The following is a 24,718-nucleotide window of genomic DNA, read 5'->3' as shown; positions in this document are numbered from 1 at the left end:
TGGAAACCACAGGAGGGGAGAGCAAGTATTGCTCTTGAACTTTGGTCCTGCTTGTGGGCTTCCTATGGGGGCATCAGGTTGGCCACTGTGAGAACAGGATGCTGGACTAGATGAGCCATTGGCCTGATCCAGCAGGGCTTTTCTTTTGTTCTTATGCCCATCAAACAAAACACCCAATGGAATAAAAAGACATGTTTTCAACCAGCTTTTCATAGTGACAACAAACCCCTGTAAGGCAGGAATCCAGAAACCAAGCTCCTATAACCTTGATCCAAAATTCCCCAATAAAAACTCAATTGGGGAGCTTGTAGATCTTCTGTGCTTTAGTTTAGCATTGCAGAGGCTCAGACTGGATGGCCCTTGGGGTCCCTTCCAACTCTACAATTCTATACCAAGGAATGTGGGTGGTGCTGTGGTCTAAACCACCAAGCTTCTTGGGCTTGCCCATTGTAGGTCGGCAGTTCGAATCCGCACAACGGGGTGAGCTCCCGTTGCTTTGTCCCAGCTCCTGCCAATTTAGCAGTTTGAAAGCATACCAGCGTGAGTAGATAAATATGTACCGCTGCGGCGGGAAGGTAAATGATATTTTCATGGGCTCTGACAGTTGTCATGGTGCTCCGTGCACCAGAAGTGGCTTAGTCATGCTGACCACATGACCTGGAAAGATTTCTGCGGACAAGTTCTGGCTCCCTTGGTGGAGATGAGCCCTGCACCCCATAGCAGAATTCAACTGGACCTAACTGTCCAGGGGTCCTTTACCTTTACCAATTCTATGATTCTATGATCCAGGAGCTCCAGAACTCTGAAGAGAACACAGTGTTAGGAGTGAGTCCAGGGTGGGTGGGCAGGTGGCACTGTGGTCTAAACTACTGAGCCTCTTGGGCTTGCCGATCGGAAGGTCGGCAGTTCGAATCCCCGCAATGGAGTGAGCTCCCGTTGCTCTGTTCCAGCTCCTGTCAACCTAGCAGTTCGAAAGCATGCCAGTGCAAGTAGATAAGTAGGTACCTTTGCAGCAGGAAGGTAAATGGTGTTTCTGTGCGTTCTGGCTTCCGTCACGGTGTTTCCATTGTGCCAGAAGCAGTTTAGTCATGCTGGCCATGTGGCCTGGAAAGCTGTCTGTGGACAAATGCCAGCTCCCTCGGCCTGAAAGCGAGATGAGCGCCACAACCCCATAGTCCCCTTTGACTGGACTTAACTGTCCAGGGATCATTTACCTTTACCTTTACCAGGATGAGTGGGATGTTCTTGACCTGTTGTCAGTTGCTTCCTGTTTCTGGGACTTTTTAGCCAGCTGCCTAGGAAATAACACAGATTTTCCTTGGATGACCCACAGCCTTCATCAGCCTTCTCCAACCAGGTGCTCTCCAGTTGTTTTGGGCTAAAACTCCCACTGGCCCCTGGCCAAAACTGCTGTCAAATGACCTAGAGGGCACCAGGTTGCGAAAGTCTAGCCTCCTGGGAATGGTTGAGAACTATTGGGTGGAAGGCTGGTGGGGAAGGTTACATGCTGGCAAGGAGCAAAGAGAGTGAGGAGAAGAAATCGAAGGTGCTGTGTTTACTGAAATGTCAGCTGTGTCGGAAAGTACATGCCACATACAAAGAAAGATCACAGAGGAGATTCTTGCCAAGGCATTGCCTCTTCCTCTCTGAAGCTAATAGTTGACCAATCCACCTGCCCCTCCATGTCTTTGTAAACAATCCCCACATCTGCCGCTCCAACAAGGTTTTCTACCCTTGCTCTGTCCCAGGCTGCGATATTTAATATTTAACCATCTTTATTCAGTAAATAATTGATGCGCTTGTCTCAGCAACCTCAGATCAGCAGCCGGCTTTATTGTTGACAACAGGGAAACATTCTCCTGCTGTCCTTAACTGTTTGTTACATATGAACTTTGGGTCTCTGGATATATGAGAGCATCTCTTCCCGGTCCCAAGGCCACACACCTGGCTGCCCCAGCTCTGGGAGATGTGGGTGCTGGGAGGATGAGTGCCTGGCCCTGGAGGAAACACAAGAGAAGAAGCAGGTGGGCAGCCCAGCAGGTGAATTGGGGAGGAGCTTGGCCCACACCTGAGCGATGAGCCTTGAGGAATCAGAAGATCTGTAGTGCAAAGCAGAATCCTATGGGCAGCCTGCAGTACTCCCCTCTGGCCACTTTTGGCTGTGGCGTTGAAGAGCAGGCAGAGAGCAAACAAGCAGGCTTGTTTGTGCCCAGGCTGATACCACAGTGGTGCAGACTCCCCCATTCAAAACCTTTAATTCATTACTGGGAGGCAGAGAAGCAGTTGCAAAGGAGTGTGGGGCTTGGGCTGATACCAAGGGGTCTCTCTCTATTTGCCATTCCTTTCTGCCCTGCCCTTTTTTTGAAGATAGAGATGTATACCCTTCAACATTTCTCTGATGAAAATAGGGGCATCCTATTCTATTATTCGGGGACGCGGGTGGCGCTGTGGGTTAAACCACAGAGCCTAGGACTTGCCGATCAGAAGGCCGGTGGTTTGAATCCCCGCGACGGGGTGAGCTCCCGTTGCTCGGTCCCTGCTCCTGCCCACCTAGCAGTTCGAAAGCACGTCAAAGTGCAAGTAGATAAACAGGTACCACTCCGGCGGGAAGGTAAACAGCGTTTCTGTGCCCTGCTCTGGTTCGCCATACGCGGCTTAGTCATGCTGGCCGCATGACCCAGAAGCTGTACGCCAGCTCCCTCGGCCAATAAAGCAAGATGAGTGCCGCAACCTCAGAGTCGGTCACAAATTGACCTAATGGTCAGGGATCCCTTTACCTTTATTCTATTATTATTACTATACCCCGCCCATCTGACTGGTTTGACCCAGCCACTCTGGATGGCTTCCAACATATCTAAAAACATAATAAAACATTAAACCTTAAAAACTTTCCCTATACAGGGATGCCCTCAGATGTCATCTAAAGGTTGCATTGGTACTTCTCGGCTCGGGGGGGTTGCATAACTCCATACTGTATCTCCCAACATTTCTCTGATAGAAACAGGGACATCTTAAGGAATAGCAAGACATTCCAGGATCAAATCAGAAACCAGGACGGCTTCTGTAAATCTGGGACTGTCCCTGGAAAATAGGGACACTTGGAGGGTCTGGAGATGTCTCCTATGAAAGATTAAGAACACAGTGCAGACTCAGGGACCTTGAGAGGCGACATAGGCTCGTTCCCAGCACCCTGTGATATATAAAAGCACCTGCTGCTTTCCACTCCGCATTGAGTGATAGGCAATTCCAGGGTGGCCTTTTATATGGACATATCAGCACTTGTTTTTAAGCCCGATGCAAACCGCTGCTTATCTGCTGTTGCCTGAATGGCTGTATCTGCTGCCTCCCTGCCACCCACCAACATGGCTTGACAGGCATCCTTCCCACAAAACTATCACCTCAAAGGGAAGCAAGTTCTCTGGGCTGGGCTGAAAATGAGCAGCAAGCCTGCATTTATTGAACTAAGAATGGAATGTGAGGAGCAGCTGAAAGCGTTTGACCTCGGCACTAAAAATCTTGCTTTTGAGCGGTGAGAGGGAAACACGCTTTTTTGAAAGTAACATCTGAACTGTCCCCCCCCCCCAACTGCAGCTCCTTTGAGATGGCACCCACATCCCCCCCCCAAGTCTGACATGCCTGCCTTGGGAGAGGGATTTGTTGTGCAAACGGCAACAGATGGATAAGCCAAAAAGTGTGAGTGGAGACTCCCAACTTTGCCATTGCACCTTTTAAATGGAATCCTTTTTGTTTTGTTTTCCTCGTGGATGTTCAGTTTACTAAACCTCCATAGCAAGTCTCTGAGAAGCACCCACTCTTCCCTTCTCATTTCTGCCATATCATCACATTAACCCAATTAACCAAGCTTATCCTACAGCTGCCATGGAATGACAATGAGGAACAGGGGACGGCCGGGGGGGGGGGTATCTTTAAACATTTTAACCTTTCCAAGAAAAGAAACCAAACAGGGAAATTAACACAAACACCCTCTCTCTCTCTCTCTCTCTCTCTCTCTCTCTCTCTCTCTCTCTCTATTACTCATCTGATGAGACACCAGAGTCCTTCCTTTTTGGGCACCAGGAAGCAGGCAGGTATTTAACCAGTTGCCTACATAAGTTCAGGAGCCATCACATAAAAAGGTAAAGGTAAAGGGACCCCTGACGGTTAGGTCCAGTTGCAGATGACTCTGGGGTTGTGGCGCTCATCTTGCTTACTGGCCAAGGGAGCCGGCGTACAGCTTCCGGGTCATGTGGCCAGCATAACTAAGCCACTTCTGGCAAACCAGAGCAGCGCACGGAAATGCCGTTTACCTTCCCGCCGGAGTGGTACCTATTTATCTACTTGCACTTTGACGTGCTTTTGAACTGCTAGGTGGGCAGGAGCAGGGACTGAGCAACGGGAGCTCACCCCGTCGCGGGGATTTGAACTACCGACCTTCTGATCGGCAAGTCCTAGGCTCTGTGGTTTAACCCACAGCGCCACCCACATCCATGCAGGCAAATTCTAGATGCAGTGTCAGGCCTCCCAGGTTCGCATTCACTGTAGTGTCAAGGCAGTTGTCTGGTCTGCAGCCCCTCTGGCCCAATGAAAACCATTGGATCCTGGTCCAAACCAGTCCATGCATGGAACCAGAATGAAACAAGACCTTCTCTCCTGCCCTTGAAGAAACTCAGGACTGGCCTCAGCACATGCTGGGTAGACCCCCCAATGCAGCCCATTTAGAGAGTCTGCAGAGTTAAGAAATCTGATGCCTGCCCCCAAATTGGTCACCCCCCCCCACTCTAGACCCTCTCTCACCAGACCTCAGCAGCAAAAGGGCCAATGAGCTGAGCTAGGACCTGGGAAGGGCCAGGGCTCAAGTTTTCAAGCGGCCATGAAGCACACTGGGTGTCCTTGGGCCAGTCGCTGTCTCTCTCAGCTTGACCTACCCCACAGGGTTATTGTGATGATTAAACGGGGGGGGGGGGGAGAGAACCATATATGCCATGTTGAGCCCCTTGGAGAAAAAGGTGGGATATAAAAACGATAAAATAAATAAAAACAAACTGTGGGCGACTCCCTGCAAAAAGAAAGCAAATATAGAAGGCAAAGGGCAGGTTTTTAATGTTAGTTCTCTACTGGCAAGGTACTTATTTTTGCAAAGGAAATTTATATGGTCTCATTTTTCCTACCACCACCTCCTCCTGAGTTCAACTCACTGAGCTCCCAATTGCTTTGTGAGCAGATTTTCCAGACTCAGTCCACCGCCGTCTCTGGGCGCAGTTCTGACTGTCACTTCAAACAGGGGAAGCGAATTCTCGTTTGATCTCCTGAGAAACAAGCTGGACGATTTCCATCTCCGACTGTCTGTCTTCCCTCCCTCTGCACCCCTCCCCAAATTTGCTTCAGTCATCAGCACAAATAATAATAATAAAAAGCCATGAAAACCAACAGGTCGTTGAGAAAGGGAAGCTCGTTCTCCAGAGGCGCAGAAGGGAAGCGATCCCTTTTGAGCGTTTAGTCACACACATCAAAGGAAACAAGCGTTTCCATCTTCATTTGCATTGTGAAGGCATTTGATGTGGTCCAGTTCCAAAGGCGCCGCTTGAGGAGGCAGCGAGTGCCTTTGACGGCGCTGGGGAGCAAAAAGCAGCCAGGCAAGGAGAAGGAGGAGAAGTGGGAGATGGCCCAGCAGTGCCAATGCACTCTGCATCTCCAGAAAAGGACAGAGCAATTTGCTTCGTTACCGGGGGGACTCATCGAAGCACGGATTCCTTGACATCTGCGATGGGAATGCTGGATTGGCGCTGATTCTTCAGCTCTCGAAACGAAGGCAGTTTTAATTGCTGTCCTAAAAAATAAAATAAAAATGCATCGACTGTTTTCTACTCTGGAACAAGCTCTGTAAAACGTGACTCCTTACTAGGGAACGCTGGTATGTTGAGTTTTTTTATTATTATTTAAAATAGGGTAGATAAAAGAAAGCCATTCTTCACACAGCACATAGTGAAACCATGGTTGTGAGTCGAGGACCCTCCACCTGCATAGGATTATAATAAGACACACAGACACATTATTTTAGGTTAATGGGCAAAATTAGGCCACAACTTTTATTGGTTATAGCATGTGAGTAGTATTGGCTTTGGCATTGGATGAAACAGCAATACAAGACTCCACCCTGCACAGCCAGGAGTCATATCAGGGTTAACAACCAATGGGAGGAGCTTGTTGATGCAAATACAACTGGAAGCTCCCCATGATGTCACTGGAGGTCGTGCCATGGCCCTAGCCACCAGCAGGGATTGGACAGGATCCATGACCACCGGATTCCTTTAACGGAATACCCAAAAGAGGAGGGGTAGATGATGGGGCATACCCAATCCTCCAACACTGCACGCTCCCACAGGTGGCAGTGATGGCCACCAACTTGGATAGCTTTTAAAGAGGATTGGACTAATTCATGGAGGAGAGGGCTGTTGACGGCTGCTAGCCATGATGTCTGTGCTGCATCTCCATGGTCAGAGGCTGTAATGGTCCTGAGTGCCAGTTGCTGGAAACTGCAGGAGGGGAGAGGGCTCTTGGGCTCTGCTTGTGTTCTTCCCAGAAGAAGCATCTGGTTGGCCATGTGAGAAAAGGAGGGCGGGACCAAATGGGTCTTTGGTCCAACAGGTCTCTTCTTACATTCTTTTGAGGTCTCACATGCTCCCAGTTGGATGGTTCAGCCTTAGGCAGAGGAGAAGGACCATGGCAAGACGTGGCACATGTACATGCTTGGGATTCTGGGAAGTGTTGTTCATCTAGGCCAGGGGTCAGCAACCTTTTTCAGCTGTGGGCTGGTCCACCGTCCCTCAGACCATGTGGTGGGCTGGACGATATATTTTTTGGGAAAATGAACGGATTCCTATGCCCCACAAATAACACAGAGGTGCATTTTAAATAAAAGCACACATTCTACTCATGTAAAAACACACTGATTCCTGGACTGTCCGTGGGCCAGACTGAGAAGGCGACTGGGCCGCATCCGGCCCACGGGCCTTAGGTTGCCTACCCATGATCTAGGCACACACAACCTCTTCAGGTGAGGTGTTGACTTCACCATGACCCTCTCTGAACAGAATGTGCCCCAGAAGAACTCCATACCCTCCAACATTTCTTCAAAGAAAATAGGGACGTCCTATTCCATAATGATGATGATAATAATAATAATAACAACCTGGGTGGTTTCCAACACATATAAAAACATAATAAAACTATATAGGGCTGCCTTCAGATGTCTTCTAAGGGTTGTATAGTTACTTATCTCCTTGGCTCAGGGGTCACAGAACTCCATACCTTCCAACATTTCTCCAGTGGAAACAGGGATGTCCTAAGGAAAAGCGGGTCCTTCTGGGATCAAATAAAAAACTTTACAGCTTCTGTAAAATTAGGGTGGCCCTGGAAAATCAGGACACTTGGAGGGTAAGGAACTCAGCAGGAACTTCCATGTCCTGCACTGGAGGTGTAAAGCCATCATGGCAGAACAGCTGAACTTTTGTCAGCTGGTCTATCATTAGTGATCTCTCAGGGAACCCCAGTTAAAGATGCCCCTTAATACAAGAGACATTGAGCACCATGAACTTTGAAAGCTTTGAAACAGAAGTTTCATGATTAAATAGATTCCCCAGCCTTCTCAACTTCCCCAGCAAAGAGATTCAGACAAAGCAGGAATGGCAAAGAGATTAAAATTTGCTTCCTCACAAGAGACATGACCAGCTTCCCTATTCTTTTAATTTTTTTTAGCCCTATTAGAAACTAAGATGTCAAAGAGGAGGCTGTAGAACAAATTAATACAGTAAACTGCAATTAATCACCTGCGCTAGATTGTATGCATTCAAGAATTCAGCAAGATTTTAAGAATTAAACAGCTGCGCGGCTTGAAGGGGGAAAAAGTAGAAAGTTAATCTATCATTAAAATCAGTTCTCGTCCTGGAGTGTAGCCAGGGTTTTGCCGATCTGTTTGAAAAAGGCCTGAGGGTAATCTTGGGAATGGCAGACCAGTAAGCCTGACTTTAGAACCAGGTAAATTAGCTGCAAAAAATAATTAAAGATGGCATGGTATGATAGGGGCAAAGCAGCAGGGCTTCTGCAAAGGGAAAAGCTTTGCCTCTCCAGCCTAATAAGATTCTTTGAGGGAGCCAACAACACAGCGGATAAAGGGCTGCTGGCAGATAAAATTTATTAGACTTTTCAAAAGTCTTTGATAAAGTTCCTCACAAGAGGCTATTAAGAAAACTAGGTAGTCATGGGGTGAGAGGTAAAGATCTGTTATGGATTAGAAACTGGCTAGGAGATCGCTAGAAACAAAGCAGGAATAAATCTTCGATGGGCAGCAAAAGGAAGAGATTAATAATGAGGTACTCCAAGTATCCGGAGTCTGACGGCTGGTTCTAAATACATGAATATGTTATGAAAGCAAGTTGTTAAAATCACATCAGCTTTGCAATGAAGAGTATTCTCTGGTGCCTAGCCAAGCTATTCCTAAATTTATGAAATAAAGTATATGGAGATGTTATTAGGCAAATTTCTGTTTGTGTATAAAGGTGAAAGCTATGGTATTACACAGGGTTCTTCAGCAGGGAGATGGTATCGCTCCAGGTTCCCTGCTTTCACTTTCCTGGTGAGGAGAGCAAACTGGGGCTTTATAATGTTAGGTTCCACCCCAGTTTCTGGGGAATGAGAGATTCCAGGAGTTCCAAGTGGTTTTTCCCAGGGTTTGGTTTCCTTGGAATGAAGGTCAGTGGAGTCTGTGGTGTTTTTAGAATGTATGGATTTATTTGCACAACCTGTGCAGAGAATGGAGGGACTCACAGCATTAATGCCAAAGCAGAACTTGCTTTTCTTTTAGGTTCCCAGTGAAGCACCAAACCCAGCTTTGGATCCAGCACGGAGCAAAATATGGCTCTTCGAGCATCAGCCCAGCTCTCTCCCACATATTCTCATGCACAGCCCCTTGGGTTTTTCTTTTTTTCCATTCTAGGATAAGGTGGCATCCCACCCGGTGAGGTGAAAAAGACCCACCCATTTATCTCTATAGAAACTGAGCAACCTCTTTGGCTATATTCAATTGCCATACTTAACTTGCCAGCCAAAGCCTAAATTACCTTGACAAAGGAATTGGTTTGGCAGGCTTCCTCTTATACATTCTAGTGTTGGCAGCTTCAAGACTGCAAGTTTGGAAGGAACCCATGGTATCATCTATACTGACCCCTCCAAACTCGTAAGGATAATGTTTCCTTTCTTAAACATAAGGCTCTCCCGCTGCCTCCCTCTTTGGCCATGCAGGAAGACGATTATGAGGGGGGAAATCAGCCTGTGAGAGAAGAGGAAACCAAGACGCAACAAGAGTTTATGTTGAGCAAGCTCAGCAGGGCTCAGCAGTATATATATATATATATATATATATATATATATATATATATATATATCTCCCCATTTGGCCATGAGGTTCCCTGGGTGACCTCAAGCTGGTCACAGCCTCTCACGCACCGGTGGAGGTGTGCCTTGGATTTCACCTGGCATGCAACGAAATGTAGGCATGTTCAATGTAGGAGAGACTGAGCCAGGTCAAACTGAGCAGGAAAAACAAAAAAGCCTCTGGTGCACTGTGGATTTTGGAGGGGATATTCACTGAGACCTTTCACAAGCACCACAGGAGAAAATGGCAGGGAACCCTGGGATAGAGATAAGTTTCTTTCGCTCTTTCATAGAATCCAGTGGGCTCATGCAATGAAGCTGAATGAGAAAAGACAAAAAGAAGGACTTATTCACATATTGCAGAGTTACAGCTATGGAGTTATCTACGCAAGGTGGATGTTGCAATGAATATGATTTCCCAGCTTTTGAAGTACAGAAGACCAAAAAACATCTGTTGCAACTATGCATCCATTCCTGTGGCATAAAATATAAACATATTAGGGCTGCAACTTTAATAAATAGGGCAGATTTATCTCTTAAAATATGTTTTGAGTCACTAAAAAGGTACTTGGGTTAAAAAAAATCCAAAACTTTAGTTTGAAAGTTTCCTGTACAGTATAAAGCTTGCATGACCAGGAGGTGCTTGGCAGCGGGGTGGAGGGCTCCTGAAATTAATAATGGTTGTACAGTATTACTACTACCACTTTCTGTCCTAAATGTATGCTTTTAAATTAAATTAATCTTTGCAACAATTATAATGGTGATAATACTAACAGCCGTCCTAACATTATCATTTTTAAATGGAATAGTTGCTATAACAATAAAAAATTATAATTGCATCAATAAAAAAATATAATTGCAACAATGAAATTAATCAGCGCAGTAATAAGAAAAACAGGCACAGTAATAAACAGATAATGCAATTAACACAAACCATAATTAATTAATTAATTAATGGATTAATAGCGATCTTTTTATTTGCTTTTTGCAAATAAGGACCCATGCAGACACAAGCCCCTCCAGAACCCAGCAGAACAGCCAATGATGGCAGGGACCAAGGGAGATCCTCCAATCGGACAGAGATCTAGACACTTTCAACCATTGAAGTAAGCCACTGAGAGGACCCCTTGGTCAATCAGAACTGCGGATTCGCTCCGCACCCCCTCCATTGGTCACAGTGCCCCTTTTGCACCTCCGCCAATCAGAGCCTTTGTTTAGGGTTAACAAGGCGAGCAGGGGCGTGGCTGCCTGTCAATGCCAGCTGACCAATAGGAGCGCGCATCGAATTCCAGCCCCCGCCTTCATTCTCCCTCTCTGCTCCCTTCTCTCCCTTTGGGACCCGGCTCCCTCCCTCCCTCCGGCGTCGCGCTTCCTCGCCCTATTCGCTGCCTCGCATTTGCGTCACGGTTTTTCCCCGCCGCATCCATCCTAACGCCCTCATTTGGCACGGCTATTGGCTGAACCACCTGCCATCAACCCCCTCCACACCTTTCTAGAGTCTGATTGGCTACGCTCCCCACTCTAGAGAGTCCCTCTGCCTCTCCCCGCTCCTTTCATCATGGCCGCACTAGCGCCTCTGATGCGCCTCCCTCCTCTTCTCCCGCCCACTCGCCGACTTAGCCGCCCATAGGCCGTCGCCGGTGCCAGTCAGGCCCATCCTCCCTTCCGGCTCGCCTCTGCTCAGCGAGGGTTGGCGGAGAGAGGCATCAGTCCGCGAAAGGCCCAATGGGAGCGCCGCACTGCCTGTGAGGCGGCGGCTGGGGGGGTCGGTTGGCTGGCCCGGTGTCGGAGGCGGCGGCGGCGGCGAGGGGACGCAGGCAGGCAGGCAACAACGGCGGCAGGGGCTGGAGGTGGACGGCAGGGGGGTAACAACAGCGGCGACAGCAGGGGAAAGAGGTGGGGGGGCCTGAGAGAGAGGGAGCGGAACCGGAAATAGGTCGGCAGGAGGAAGGGGCGGGGGCAGCAGGCGGTGGCGGCAACGGCAGCGGCGCGCGCGCCTGCCTGGATCCCGGTCGCGAGGAGGAGGCGGCGGAGGAGGATGTGGCGCGCGGAGGGGAAATGGCCGCCGAAAACAAGCCGGAAGGTGAGCTGTGAGGGATGGGAGGGAGGGAACCGAAGCGCCGGCAGGACAGACCCGGCTGGCTTCACTGACTGATGGAGGGGACGGCGGGAGGGTGGCCGGGAGGGCTGAGGGGACACGCGGCGGAGGCGCGCAGGCGGGAACGCGCGCGCGCGCGCAGGGGGGACAGCCCCCTCCCTCGAATTCCGCTCCCGCCTCGCGCGCGCTTCCTCCAAAATTCTTCCAAACCAGCCCAACGAGGCGGTGTCTCGGCTCGGCGTTCTCGGGTCGGTCTCCCGGCCCGAAAGTTTCGAGGAGCTGCTGCCGCTGCTGAGGGGAGGGGTCTGCGGAGGGGGCAGCCTGGGGGCGGGGAATGGCCGGCCAATGGGAGAGGGGGGGCGAAGAGAGAGGGGGCGCGCGCGCGCGCGCAAACCCCTCCCCCGCCTCTGCTCCTGGCGACCCTTCGGAATAGGATTCCGCCTCTCATTGCCTTGCATGACAAGTGAGGCGGGCGGTGGGGTGGGAAGAGAGAGAATCGGGGGGTCTTCCCTAGGCGAACGGGGGGTTTGTCCCTGGGGTGATGGTGATGGAGTGGGTGTCCTCCTTGAGCTGCAAGAAGAATGCTGGAGGGGCACAAAAAGAGAAGAGTTCGGCGTGGGAACACAAAACACACATACACACGTCTGTGCCTCTTGTTTGTTAGGCTGGGGGGTGGGGTAGGAAGCAGCACTTTTAGGCAGAAATCAAAAATATTTGCCTTTAGGTGCTGAATACCTAAAAGAAAGAAAAGAAACCTCTAGAGGTGACGTCTGCCTGCTCCGTGGAGCGTGTTGGAGTTGGCATGTCCCGCGATTTGGGCTGGCTGGCCAGTTCTGTCAGTGCACTGTGATGACGTCCAAGTGGGGAGGGTTGGGTGGGTTAAGGTCCTGTGTGCTAAGAGAGTGGCTGTCTGGCAGCTGTGACATGCTCATACACCCCTGTGAACACCAAAGGCATAAGCAGCATCTTTCTCTGTGTAAGGATTGCAGGCGGACAAGCCCTGCCTTTGAACACATGGTTCACCTGCCAGGGTTTGCCAGGCAAAGGAGCGACAGAGCCACCTGTTCTCCTTGTCAGTGGAAAGGTCTGTGAAAGTCACTCTTTGCATACTGGGGAAAGAGCTCTGGCACTTTTCTCTCCAGTCTCTGGCATTGGAAGGTTGCGATTGCCCTCACTTTCGTATATTTAAACAGGACATGGGATTGGTGCCTTTTCGTGTTGGGATATTGCTGACCCACACAGTAATCTGCCAATGGCAAATGCAGGTGAAAGTGGGCATTTACTTGTCAGTTTGGAAGATCCGTGCCTGATTGCATACAAGGACACAGGCACTCTGCTGTATGGTGTTGGTGGGACAGGCCTGCTTACTGAAGGCAGGGTAAGGTTTGAGCCATAGTGAGGTCACAGCAGGCATTGCTATTTGTGCAATTGGAGGGAAGAAGGGATATTTGACTTCTCCAGATGTAGGGAAAGAGAGGCATAATTTTGCCAGCTCTTTTGCTGGGCTGTGGTAAGATGTGGTGGAGTAAGGGGCAGGGGAAATATATACATCCAGCCTTTTTATGTGAGGATCCGGTTTGCTGTTGTCACTGACAAGGGCAAGGCCTTGGAACATTAAAAAATATAACCCTGTTGATCCTTGGTAGCTAGCATGGGCAGAGAAAAGTGCTGTGGTACATGCATGATTAATATGTGCGTGAAAAAAAACATCAATGTTGTGGACCAGAGAAAGAGGCAATGTTCTGGGCAGCCAAGGGCATGCCTTAAAAGGTAAGCTGGAGGCCAGGTCATCCTTTCTGTTGGTGGGGGTGGGTGGGAAACTGAATAAATTGAGTGGAGGACAGGGCCTTGCATCTCATGGCAGCTGAGGCATTACCATATTGCTCCAAATAGTCTATCCTCTGCTGCTGTTCAAGGAGAAGGTATGGTATTGCTGCTTGGAGGTGCAAGTGGAGGCTACAGCAGTGTCATGCAAGTAGGTATTTGGCATGTACAAGTAGAGAGGCAGCCGTTTGTATAGAATAATGAATATCTGTGATTTAAATGTGTGCATGATAGCATTTTCACCCTTATGTATGCTCCACGGGCCATCTCTGGGTAGCACAGGCACACCTGTGTGGCTGGACATTCGTCTCCCCCTCTCCGTATAGAGAAGTAAATAAATTTGATGGCATTTACCCAACTTTATGCTTAGGTTTGAAATTGACCCACATCTGCTTGTTTCCTTATGATGCTTCCCCTTGTTGCTTCCTCTCTGTGTTGTGGGCCTAGTGGGGCATGGGCTGGCTATTCAACCCTTGGTTTACTACCTCTTCTGCATCACGCTGTAAGACATCTGAGAGTGGACATGTTTTTAATGGGGTTGATTGACTGCTTTCAATTCACCTTCACCTCTTGGCACCATTTTGTTTCTCCTGTATATACTTCAGTCACAGGTGCAATATGGCCTAATTGATGCTGAGCCATAACAATCTTAATATGCCTCCCTCACCTGTAGGCAGGTGTGTTGGTGCTATCCCTTTAGGAACATTGGAAGCTGCCTTTTGTTGAAAGAGACACTTGATCCATTGAGCTCACTGTTGTCTACACTGACTGGCAGTGGCTCTCCATGCCTGGAGATGCTAGGGATTAAACATGGGACCTTTCACATGCAAAGCAGGTGCTCTATCGCTGAGCTACAGCTTTTTTATTTTTGCCTTGCATTATGGGAAGGGCCGATCCTGCCAGTGTGTGTTCATTATAGGACAGACAACCACAGTGACCCATGCAAAGTGAAAGCTGGGGCACATGCACCCTACTGTACCAGTGTTTCTTAGGGAAAGGGGCTAGGCATTCTAGGTGTGACTTTTCTAAATGGGGATTGGTAACCATCTACTACGGAGTAGTACTAGCTCATTAGTAAAGCACATGCTTTGCAGCAGGCATCTCTGGTTAAAAAATCTTAAGTAAGAAGCTTTGGGGAAAACCTCTGTCTGCTGGAGACCTTGGAGAGCCCTTGTCAGTTGGAAATGGTGTAGATCATATTGAGCTAGATGGACCAGTGGGCTGTGGCTCAGTGTAAGGCAGTTTGAGATGTGGGAATTGCCATTCATAATAATATGCCCACTCAATAAACATACCCAATGTGTGATGTTATCAAACATTCTTTTCCAGTAGTACAGTATTTTGCCTTAGTGGCATGAACTTCCTTCCTTCTTTCCTTCCATCCTGATGTTGTTTATTAAATTTGTATACTGGGCTTCAGCTGAAGATCCCAGGGCTGTTCACATGTGTGATGTGTGTACTTTTTTCTTGTGCAAATCAATCAATCTGTTCTAATGCTTCGAATATGTAAATGTGCATAACTTGTGTCTACATATCTCCATCAGAAGGAATTGCTCAATGCATATCTTCCTTGCATATGTCCTTGTGTGCCTGTCTGTTAAAATATTTAGGCAATAATCCATGTGCATGCCATTTTCATGGTGTAGGTTAGAATTATTTTGGTCCCACAAAATATTTGGAATGTCCAGTAAGCAGAGGAGTTTCCCTTGTTTTGAGTCAGTGGGTTTAGAGTTTGCTTTGGGGCATGTTGGTGCAGTTGAGATACTGGTGTCAAAGGCCTAATATTCAAAGTAGTCTGAAAATGAGAATGAAAAAAACCCCACCTGTGATTGGGATATGGTATCTAAGTTGCTACGAATCAATCTCAGGTGGCTCATTTTATGTATTACAAATTAGCATTCAACTTCTTTTTTGATCGAGAGCTAAAACTTTTAGCTGAACTAAAATAAAGTTGGTATGGTGCATGTCCATGCTTTAAACATTACTGCACAATGGGAGTGGTGTAGTAATTGAAATGGTGGCAGTAGTAATCAATGACTCTAGCCAGGGATAAAATGAGGGATCAAATTGTTTGTTGTTTACAGCATTTTAAAGCAATAAATTTTATATTAAAATAAAATTGATTTTGTTAATGAATTCTCCACTAATGTTTGAACCTTTTGTGTGATGTACAAAAGTCTTTTTGAGATGTCACCTTGGTCTTGGAATTAATTAAAGCTTAATAGGTAAAAAAATATGACATGTGACGGGAAGAGGTAAAGCCTGTAACTTTTTGGTGAAGTTGCATGAAGAGAATACAGTTTTGAAAATCGGAACACGAGGCTTTTATTGCATAGCCACAAGGGGGTAGTGATGTACTGTCAAAGAAATTTGTAGTGTATTGGCTGATCCCTTTAAGAACATTTTAAATATACACATTGGGCTGGTATAAATGAATGCTAACTCTGTGAGATATTAATTTTTTTTTTGCAAGTAAAGGTTTTCAAGGGTTAAACATGTCCTGTCTTTATATAGGCTGTGTAATGCTGGATGGTTAAATGTTCTTTTCTGTGCTTCTGTAGTCATACCTGCGTACACTTGCCAAGGCATCGGTTGCAATCAAAGTTGTTGTTTTGCATATTGCATTTAGAACTTCAAAAGTACTAAGGTGGCATGAGGTGAGGTGGGAAGCTGTGCCCAAACCTTATAACCATACAGATATGACAAGTAGGGGATGTTTACTCTTGAGATTAAAAAGCAGGTTCCAAACAGCAAAAAAAAAAACCCCATATGTGAATTGTTTCCTTTTTGTTCAAGGCTTTCATTCATTTGCATAACTTTGTCAGAAACATGCAACATCACCTTTATTTGTACAGTGCTAGCAGGGCTGGAAAGCAGCTTGAAATCTCTAGATGTAGTCAGTGGGTTTTCAGTCGGTAGTGGTATCAAATGTCACAGAGGACTTGTACCCAGTCAAACTGTTGTGGCTGGGTACTTGGGGCCCTACATGCTGGAATGGACTTTGGAGGTCTGAGGGAGTGAAATGGCACATGTTCTCTTTCCTTATGGAGATGCTGCTGAAACAGTATAGAATGGGATGTTAATATGCGTTTGCCTTAATAGAGAAGGTGAAGAGTCTTTTGTTAACATAGTAGGTCAAAGGATGCCATTCAAAATCTTCCACCAGTTTTATAACTCTTGTGCTTTAAAATACCTCATTTGCAACAGCACATATTCAGCTAAACATGTACTGTAGTTATACAATTACCCACATCTTTCCCCCCATTCACAAAATCACTGACTTGAACTCCCAAATTCATGGCTTCTGCACATCCATTTGCTGTGCGCCGTGGAAGTTTCGGGATAATCGAGCTTGCGTGGGTAAGTAAATGGAGAGGAAGATGCTGGCTTTGCCTTCTAAGATGCGAATAAGCATTTTCCTCACGTAAAAGGTTGTTGATGTCCTGTTTTGGTACAGGCATTACTTGAGGTGAATGAATTTCATGTGGGCTAGTAGTTATAAGCCATAAAGTTGCTTGAATAGCGCTTAAAGCTTCATTCTTGTACAATGTTCAGGAAGTCTAGTTCTTTGGGGACTGCAACAGCTGTTAGTGTGTTGAGACGATTAACCTGCAAGGTCACTTGTTTCTCTGCTGCAGAAGGTCTGCTGTAAGCCTTGACTTGCACCCTGTTTAAGCAGGAAGGTGTCATGTAGTCTTGCCATGCCGTGTGATAGTAGCGTTGTCATGTGATATTCATGCATTAGTGTTTAAAAATGTCTCTTCATGTATTGCCCTTCCTCAACTACATTCTTGGTCCTTGTCGATAGTAGATGTGAATGCTGGCATTTAAATTAACATTCCGAAAACTCTTGCTCATCATCAAACTCCTGCGAGCTCTCTGCTTGATCCCCACCCCATTCCAAACTGCTTGATCCCCACCCAAAAAGAACATTTTACCATCATTACTTTGTGTTTACTTTGACTGTAAATTATTACATAATTTTAAAATGGGTTACACTGTCCTTTACAGTAGCTCAGATTGTTCTAGACATCCTGACATTAACATGTTTTCCACTTAGTAAATATTTATTGTAATTTTAGTGAGCTGGCCTGTGGGTGGCCTTTCTCTCTTTCTTGGAGGAGGGGAAATGGCAAAAATTCTTTTTTGCTTTGCTTAATCACATGATACTTAACCTCTGTCAAAAGTATAAAGGGAGCCATTTCTCTCCTTTAATGATTGTACAAAGACAAGTATTTCGCTAGTGGTTTATAATTGGAGATGCTGTTCCGGTTAACTTATAAAACTTAATGTTTAATAATCTCTGGACTTAACTGCGTGTGAAATCAAGTGGGCTGACCATTCTCAGGTCTGAGAATGTGACTGTATTTTGTAAGCCATTGATGCACTCCCTAAGGCACCATGGATGAAGTGGAAAGCGCTGGTCCTAAGAAGGAAGTCATGTTTATCCATTTGTATTGAAGGGTGGCTGCCTCTTAACTGTTCTCTGTCACCCGCAACAGGGGGAATAAATGACAAGGGAAGGGTGTCATTCTCAGTGGAGGGTTTAAGGGATGTTCTTGTAGTACAAGAGTCTTGCCCCTGTTGCGAGAATGGTTTGAAAGTATGGTTGTTAAATTGTTTTCACCCCTTAGTATTTCTGTCCAGAGTGTTGTACTGTATGGCCTGGTGGCTCACTTGGGGTGATGATGTACTTCCTGGGGGCGATAATGTTACCAGAACACAAGCATGGAGAAGCAGTCGTCTCCACCAGGGCAGATAATTCAGCATTTAAAACTCATTTCACAAACTGCCAGCCACATTTCTGGAGTCAAAAAAGTGTGTGTGGATTTTGAAGTGTTAAGTATTCAAGTGAATATTTATAGCAAGGCATAGAATGGGGTTTGGGGGGGGACGACCATGAACAGATTAGTTAACAGGTGAACGCAGATAGCTGTGCTAAGTGGATTCTCTATTGTATAGATTTGAAATAGCTTCTTGCTGAGCTGCTTCTTGGTAAAATCGAGCATTTAATTTGAAAAATGAAGACCTTTGTGGAGTGTTAAAGCTAAGGGAAAATGTAGCCTGTGCCTATAGTTTAGGACTGGCAGTTATAAAACTTAATCTTCAGAGGGCTGGGGATTGGAACGGCATCTGATGATGTCTCTTGCACAACATAGACATGTTATGATCTGGTTTTAAAGAAAAGCATGTTGTTGTTGTTGTTTGTTGTGTAAAAAAACCTCTCTGTCCAAAGGTCTTGCTCATGTTGGAGTTTGGACTTTGAAGGGCATTTCCTGTGGCCATCTACTTTGATTCTCTTGCTTGTAAAATGTACTGCATGACGGCGGCTGCTGCTGTTGAAGAACTGTTCTGGTTTTATTGACCAACCATAGGCTGGGGGCAGCAAATCATCAACAGAAAGATCTCTGCTGTGGAATTTGCTATTAGTTCAGCTGGAAGCCTTAGCTGCCCCTGAGGTTTTCATACATGACTGGAATGGGAGCAGGGCTTTCAGCGTTTAAGCAACAAATGGCTGTTCTGGAATAGGGTTCACTTTAAAAATGAAATTGTGCCCCCTGTTAAATTCACAGATTTTCGTCACTTGTAGAAATATTAAGTAACATCTAATTTTAAATTGATGGCTTCATCTAGAAGTGGACACAGATCAATTTTTGAGTATATTTAGAAATGTTACAAAATTAAAGGTTTAGTAAATAGGGTTGTAAACTTGGACTGGCAACTTTCCCCCAGGTTTTTTTTTAATGGAATGTGACTTTCACTTTGCATTTTGATGCCTAGGAAACTGGGAAATACTGTAGTTGATAGTCCAGTCAGGTTTTGTCTTTTGGCTCCAGGCCCCGACAAAGATGCAAGGAAGCTTCTTGGTTCCAAAAGGTCACTGTAGGGAAAAGAACTGGAGAATTTCTGTGACCCATTGATTTATTCCAATATATCATTTTGAAATAACTGCAAGTGTATGGGTGTGTGTGTGTGGAAAGGACAAGTTCTTTGCTAGTGATTATCAGGAATCAAATGGGAATGAAAATAAGAGGGTACAGGTCTGTAAGGCTATTCTCTCCCAAGACCGGTATTATTTGGCCTAGTGCAACTGCGTTTGAAATATGGGTTACTGTTCTGGTTGCTTCATCTCAAAAATGATAACTGCTCTTTCCCATTTTTTCAAAAGGCAACCAATGCAATCAAAAGGTTTCAAGCACCTTTACTATGGGCAAAATATCTGGGGCTTTTTAGTTTAGAAGAAAAATGACTAAAAGGGCAATAATGGTTTTTAAAACTATGTAAAATGTAGAGAAAGTGCAGATATATTTTTGTCCTAACTTGTAATACTAGAGCTTTGGGTTATCTAATAACTCAATGGCGGGAGATTCAAAACAGTCACGGGAAAAGCAGTTCACACACACAGGAAGGCATAATAATGGTATGAAATTCAGCTGTAGTTGATCTTGTGTGTTGTTTGGTGACTTCCTGGAAGCAGGAGGTTGGTTTGCTGGAGGGAAAGCCATTGGGGAATGAGGGTGTTGTCCCTGGGCTTCTCCCCCTCACATCTTCTTTTCATGCTATGTGTACTTACCTTCTTCCTGCTCTTTTCTTGAAATTGACTACAGCTGCTGTTTATATCTTGGTTATGAAGAAGTCTTTCCTAAACATGCTGCCTGAGGCAAGGGAGTTGTAGTCCAAAACATCTATGGGCACCAGCTTGGGGAAGCATTGGCAGAGTTTCTTGGTAGGGCGTCTACTACCTTACAATGTGAAAGTTGTAATGTTGGAATATATATTTTTTATACAGTTGTACCTTAGAAGTTGAATGGAGTCGTTCGACTTCCAAAACGTTTGGAAACCAAAGTGCGGCTTCTGATTGGCTGCAGGAAGCTCCTGCAGCCAATCGGAAGCCCCGTTGGACATTCGGGTTCCAAAGAACATTCGCAAACCAGAACACTCACTTCTGGGTTTGCGGCGTTCGGGAGCCAAAATGTTCAACTTGCAAGGCGTTTGGGATCCAAGGTACAACTGTACAGAGGTTGTTGTTGTTTTTTATTTCAGTACAGGTAACTACTTTTTCTTGTTGCAATTTTGTTCCTACACTTGTAGATTCTTATCTCTTACTACTTTAGCTTTTACAATAATTATGGAAAAGACAAGTGCCCTGTAAAAGGCGAGAAAACAATTTTGCAGGCTTTGAAAAACGACTGCCTGGAAGCAAACCTAAATGGTACAAATGCATCCGCTCCAGGGCTTGTACAAAAAAGGCCAGCTAGGCTGCGTGGAGCTGGAAACTGCCCTGGCGTGTATTGCTGCTTTGTTCAGTTTTCAAGCACATGTTGAGCTTGCAGTCTGTCACCCAGATGGCTATTTTTAGCACTACTACTGCCGCTTTCAGAATTTCTCCCTCCCTCCCCCCTTTCCACTAAACCTTCTTGTTAAATAATATTCTTAGATGTATTTGATCTTACTTGGCGATTTGAGCCTGGCTTCAAACCTGTGCAGTTCATTTTATGCATTTCGTCTTCACTCTGCTTTCTCATGCATAAACTGAATGGGACTTAAGAGATAGCAGCTTGAGAATGTACATCATCATCATCATCATCTGGATTTCTTACACACCCTTCACCCTGAGGTCTCAGGGTTGTATGGCAGTGCAACATTAGAAGCAGTTAAAGCAGCTTAAAATCAAAAGAATTTGGTGATATATATGTTGAAGGCTGGGGCAAAGAGGTGAATTTTCAGCATACAATAAAACCTATATACTGAAGTGCAATAGGGACGCGGGTGGCGCTTTGGGTTAAACCACAGAGCCTAGGACTTGCCGATCAGAAGATTGGTGGTTTGAATCCCCGCGACGGGGTGAGCTCCCGTTGCTCGGTCCCTGCTTCTGCCAACCTAGCAGTTTGAAAGCACATCAAAAGTGCAAGTAGATAAATAGGTACCGCTCCGGCGGGAAGGTAAACAGCATTTCCGTGCGCTGCTCTGGTTCGCCAGAAGCGGCTTAGTCATGCTGGCCACATGACCCGGAAGCTGTACGCCAGCTCCCTCGGCCAATAAAGCGAGATGAGCACCGCAACCTCAGAGTCGGCCATGACTGGACCTAATGGTCAGGGGTCCCTTTACCTTTACTGAAGATGCACCTCTGTGGGGAGGGAATTCTACAACTTAGGGGATGCCACAGGGGATGTTCTCACTTGGGCCAGCACCCCTCAAACATTTGTGGGTGGTACGACTACCCAAGAGGGCCCACACTCTTGAGATGGTCTATATAGGAAAGGAGGTAGCCTGTTCAGATATTTGTGGCCTGTAGTGTTTGGTGAAGTATGGCCTCGGTGCTGCTGTGTTCTCTCTTTCTCCACGCCCCCCCTGCCTCGTACAGACCCACCTAAGTCATCTGGGAGACGAAAGTGAACAGAGAAGTAGCATAGTTTGAATAGGTAGTAGCAGTTAGCTGCATGAGAGTAATTGCATTGAGGAGTTCTGTCATCACATTATTATGTAGTGAGAACTTGATGGGAGTAATCAGCTTGTTTGTGATCCAGAAGAACTGTGTGCAGGGTAAATAAATGACAAGATGTTCAGTCCAAAATATTACTTTTCCAAGCTTCAGGAGAAATGTCTTGAATTGGATAATCATACTGCAGTATGTCTCCAATGACATCTTTATTTCCTCTCTCAAAAATACTTCCCTGAACTCTAAAATTGCTTAGAGGCATAATCTAGTGATTCTGCCAAAGAGCAGTAACATCATTAAATACTTTTCACTGTTTGCATTCATATCCTGGCTGTTGAATTTGTTGGGAGTATACCTGCCCATGCAGTGGCTTCCTGCCCACCGCCTGATCTTGTGTGGCAGATTGTTTAGTTCTAAAGCAGAGGTTCCCTGCAAGCCTCATTCTGGTGGTTCACAGTATGCCCGTATTAAATAATTGTATTGAACTTTAATTGTATTTTTATTGCTGCTTTTAATTCTTATTGTGTATATTATTGTATTACAATATGTATTCTGCGGAAGGTATACAATAAAATACAACATAAGAAATAAAAGAAGCAGTAAAATGCACTTGGAAATAATCCAGCACAGTGCATTACAGTTGCTGCAATAGGCAGAAAAATCATTTAAGTAGTCCTCCAATACAATCAGCAATTTTTAAGTGGAGAAAAAAAGTTTGAGAACTACTGTTCTAAAACATAACGATTACCTTTTTGTGCCCTAATCTTGAGTGTGTTGAAATTACAAGGGCAGGAAAAGACTTGACCTGACACAGCTGTGTCAGTGTTGGGAAGAACAGCCAAGCAGTGCAAGCGTGTTGCTTTTGTATAGTTGGAATAGGCTGTAGGTAGAACAAGACTGCATGTTTTGTGCATTTGTTTTATATTTGTAAACCAGTTAGAAGCCAATTTGGCATATAAGTGGTATATAAATTAATAAATGATGATGATATTATAAACATGTGTAAATATCTGCAGTCACAGTGGCTGGTATAATGCTCTTAGGGATTTGTTCTTGTGTCCTTGGTTCTTTGTAGGATGGAGAGGTGGAATATAAATACAGTATGTTAAATGAAGAATTTTGAACCCGAATGGAAGGTCTGTTTTATGGGACCCTTTGGCGGGGGATGTACATTGCAAACAGTAAAAAGTTATTTGCACCAAAGCTTTGATAGTTAAAGGCCTACAGTTCCAAATCTATTGGATCACCAAATATGTAAGAACTGGTAAAAAAAAAAAGAGAGGGGTATGTGTATATAGAGGAAGGGAGGGAGGCATGATTTGTTTGCTGTTGTATGTTTCAAATTTTTATTGTCTATGTTGCCTCCTTTGGGAGGATGAAGTGCAAGGAATGTGAATGAGGCTATAAAACCACCAAGACTTTATAGAGTGTAATTAATTCAGAATCCTTTATGGACTTTTATTGGTTGGCCTTCTCTCCCTTCCCTCACTTACCTTTAAGACTTTTAAGATTTTTGTACCATGGAGTTTAGATGATTGCTTTGCAGAACTTGGACTGCTGTCCAGTCCAATTTTTCAATTTTTGAGTCCCACTGAGTTCAGTTAGTAATTCCTAAGTTTTGGCTTAGTGTACTACACCCAAGACACTTACGAACGATGCCTTACCTGAATATGTAGCCACTTTGTTATTTTGTCACGGGGAATTTTTTTCTGCTTGAGCTGTATTGATTTTTTTTTTTTTAATGACGTGGAGCTCTTGTTCCTAATACTGAATTCAGTTGTGGTCTGCCACTTGCTGCTCCATGTTCTTGCCTCCTTTGCCCCAATTTTTGCATTTGTCCACTGTGCACATGAAATGAATAGTTCAGTGTATAAAGTGTGACAGTTTGGTTCTTAGCTCTATTTTACCCTTCCAGTCAATGTGAAGTTTGTATGGTTCAAGAAATAGATAAGAGGCCTTCACCGGTTTGGTCCTTCATGAGGGTTATTGGCTGTGCAGGACTCAAGAGAAGACTCAGGATTCACCAGCTAACCATTGGTTATTGCTGAAAGCCCTGTGATAAGCTTTGAAGCTCTGACAATCAGCTGATCAGCAGTTCCTGCAATCCCCCTTTTGGCCTAGTGCAACTTCAGCTGCCCACAGCTGATGCACGTGGCTTTTTCAAAATGGCCTTGTGGGTCAGATGAGGAAGCCTGGCTGGTCTAATTAATTCTGCAAACTGGCGGTTCCCTGCCCCTTCCTGAAGTGATAAAAAGTTGATAGTTTGTAGGGACACGTTCCTCTTGAGGAGAACACTTGAGACTTAATATGCCTGTAATAATAAAGAAATCTCAAGCTTCATCCGAGCCAACTTTCCCTGTTCTGGCGCCCTTCAGATATTGTGAAACTACACCTTCCCTCATCCCATGCTGGCTTGGCACTCATGGGAGTTGTAGTGTGTGAAGGGCACCAGTCTGAGGAAAGATACAATTGTGGTGTTTTGCCATTACCTCCCACCTGCACTCTTGAAACTCCATTTTAAAATATTTCCTATTCTCCACCTCTGAAATCCCCAGCTGAGCAATTCACTTAACTTTTTTCCTCTTTCCTCCTGTTGCATAAACAGAGTAGGATGTAAATATTATTATTTATTATCTCATTCTACTGTTGTTTGCACCCAAAGTATGCATCCATACCACCATTAATTACTTACTGATAAAGGTGCTTTGTATAATGACTATACAGTCATACCTTGGGTTAAAGTTGCTTCAGGTTGAGCATTTTCAGGTTGCGCTCCGCGATGACCCAGAAGTAACAAACGGGTTACTTCTGGGTTTCGCCGCTTGCGCATACGGTCAAAATGATGTCACGTGCATGCACAGAAGCGGCGAATTGCGACCCACAGACGCGGGTTGCGTTCTGCTCAGGATGCGAACGGGGTTCCGAAA

General features: G+C 45.6%; 2 protein-coding genes across 5 annotated transcripts in view; one reads left to right on the top strand and one right to left on the bottom strand.

The window, feature by feature from the left end:
• The window catches only part of ZBTB48 (zinc finger and BTB domain containing 48), a 386,674-nt gene that overhangs the window by 123,831 nt on the left and 238,125 nt on the right, over positions 1–24,718 (bottom strand). The gene's annotated exons all lie outside the window — the stretch shown is intronic.
• The window catches only part of CAMTA1 (calmodulin binding transcription activator 1), a 706,892-nt gene continuing 692,615 nt past the window's right edge, over positions 10,442–24,718 (top strand). For 2 of the 4 annotated variants that reach the window (XM_083512795.1, XM_083512792.1), the window contains exon 1: positions 10,443–11,512. In XM_083512795.1, coding sequence (XP_083368921.1) covers positions 11,488–11,512 — 25 coding nt within the window. In that variant the 5' untranslated portion in view covers positions 10,443–11,487. Of the gene's footprint in view, positions 11,513–24,718 lie in introns of all 4 variants that reach the window. The other 2 variants (XM_083512793.1, XM_083512794.1) reach the window with 2 other exon arrangements.

This window comes from Podarcis liolepis, assembly GCF_965112155.1.
Source record: "Podarcis liolepis genome assembly, chromosome: 7".
Lineage (NCBI taxonomy): Eukaryota > Metazoa > Chordata > Lepidosauria > Squamata > Lacertidae > Podarcis > Podarcis liolepis.
The sequence above is the reverse complement of the archived record's forward strand: the minus strand, read 5'-3'. Positions and strand labels throughout refer to the sequence as shown.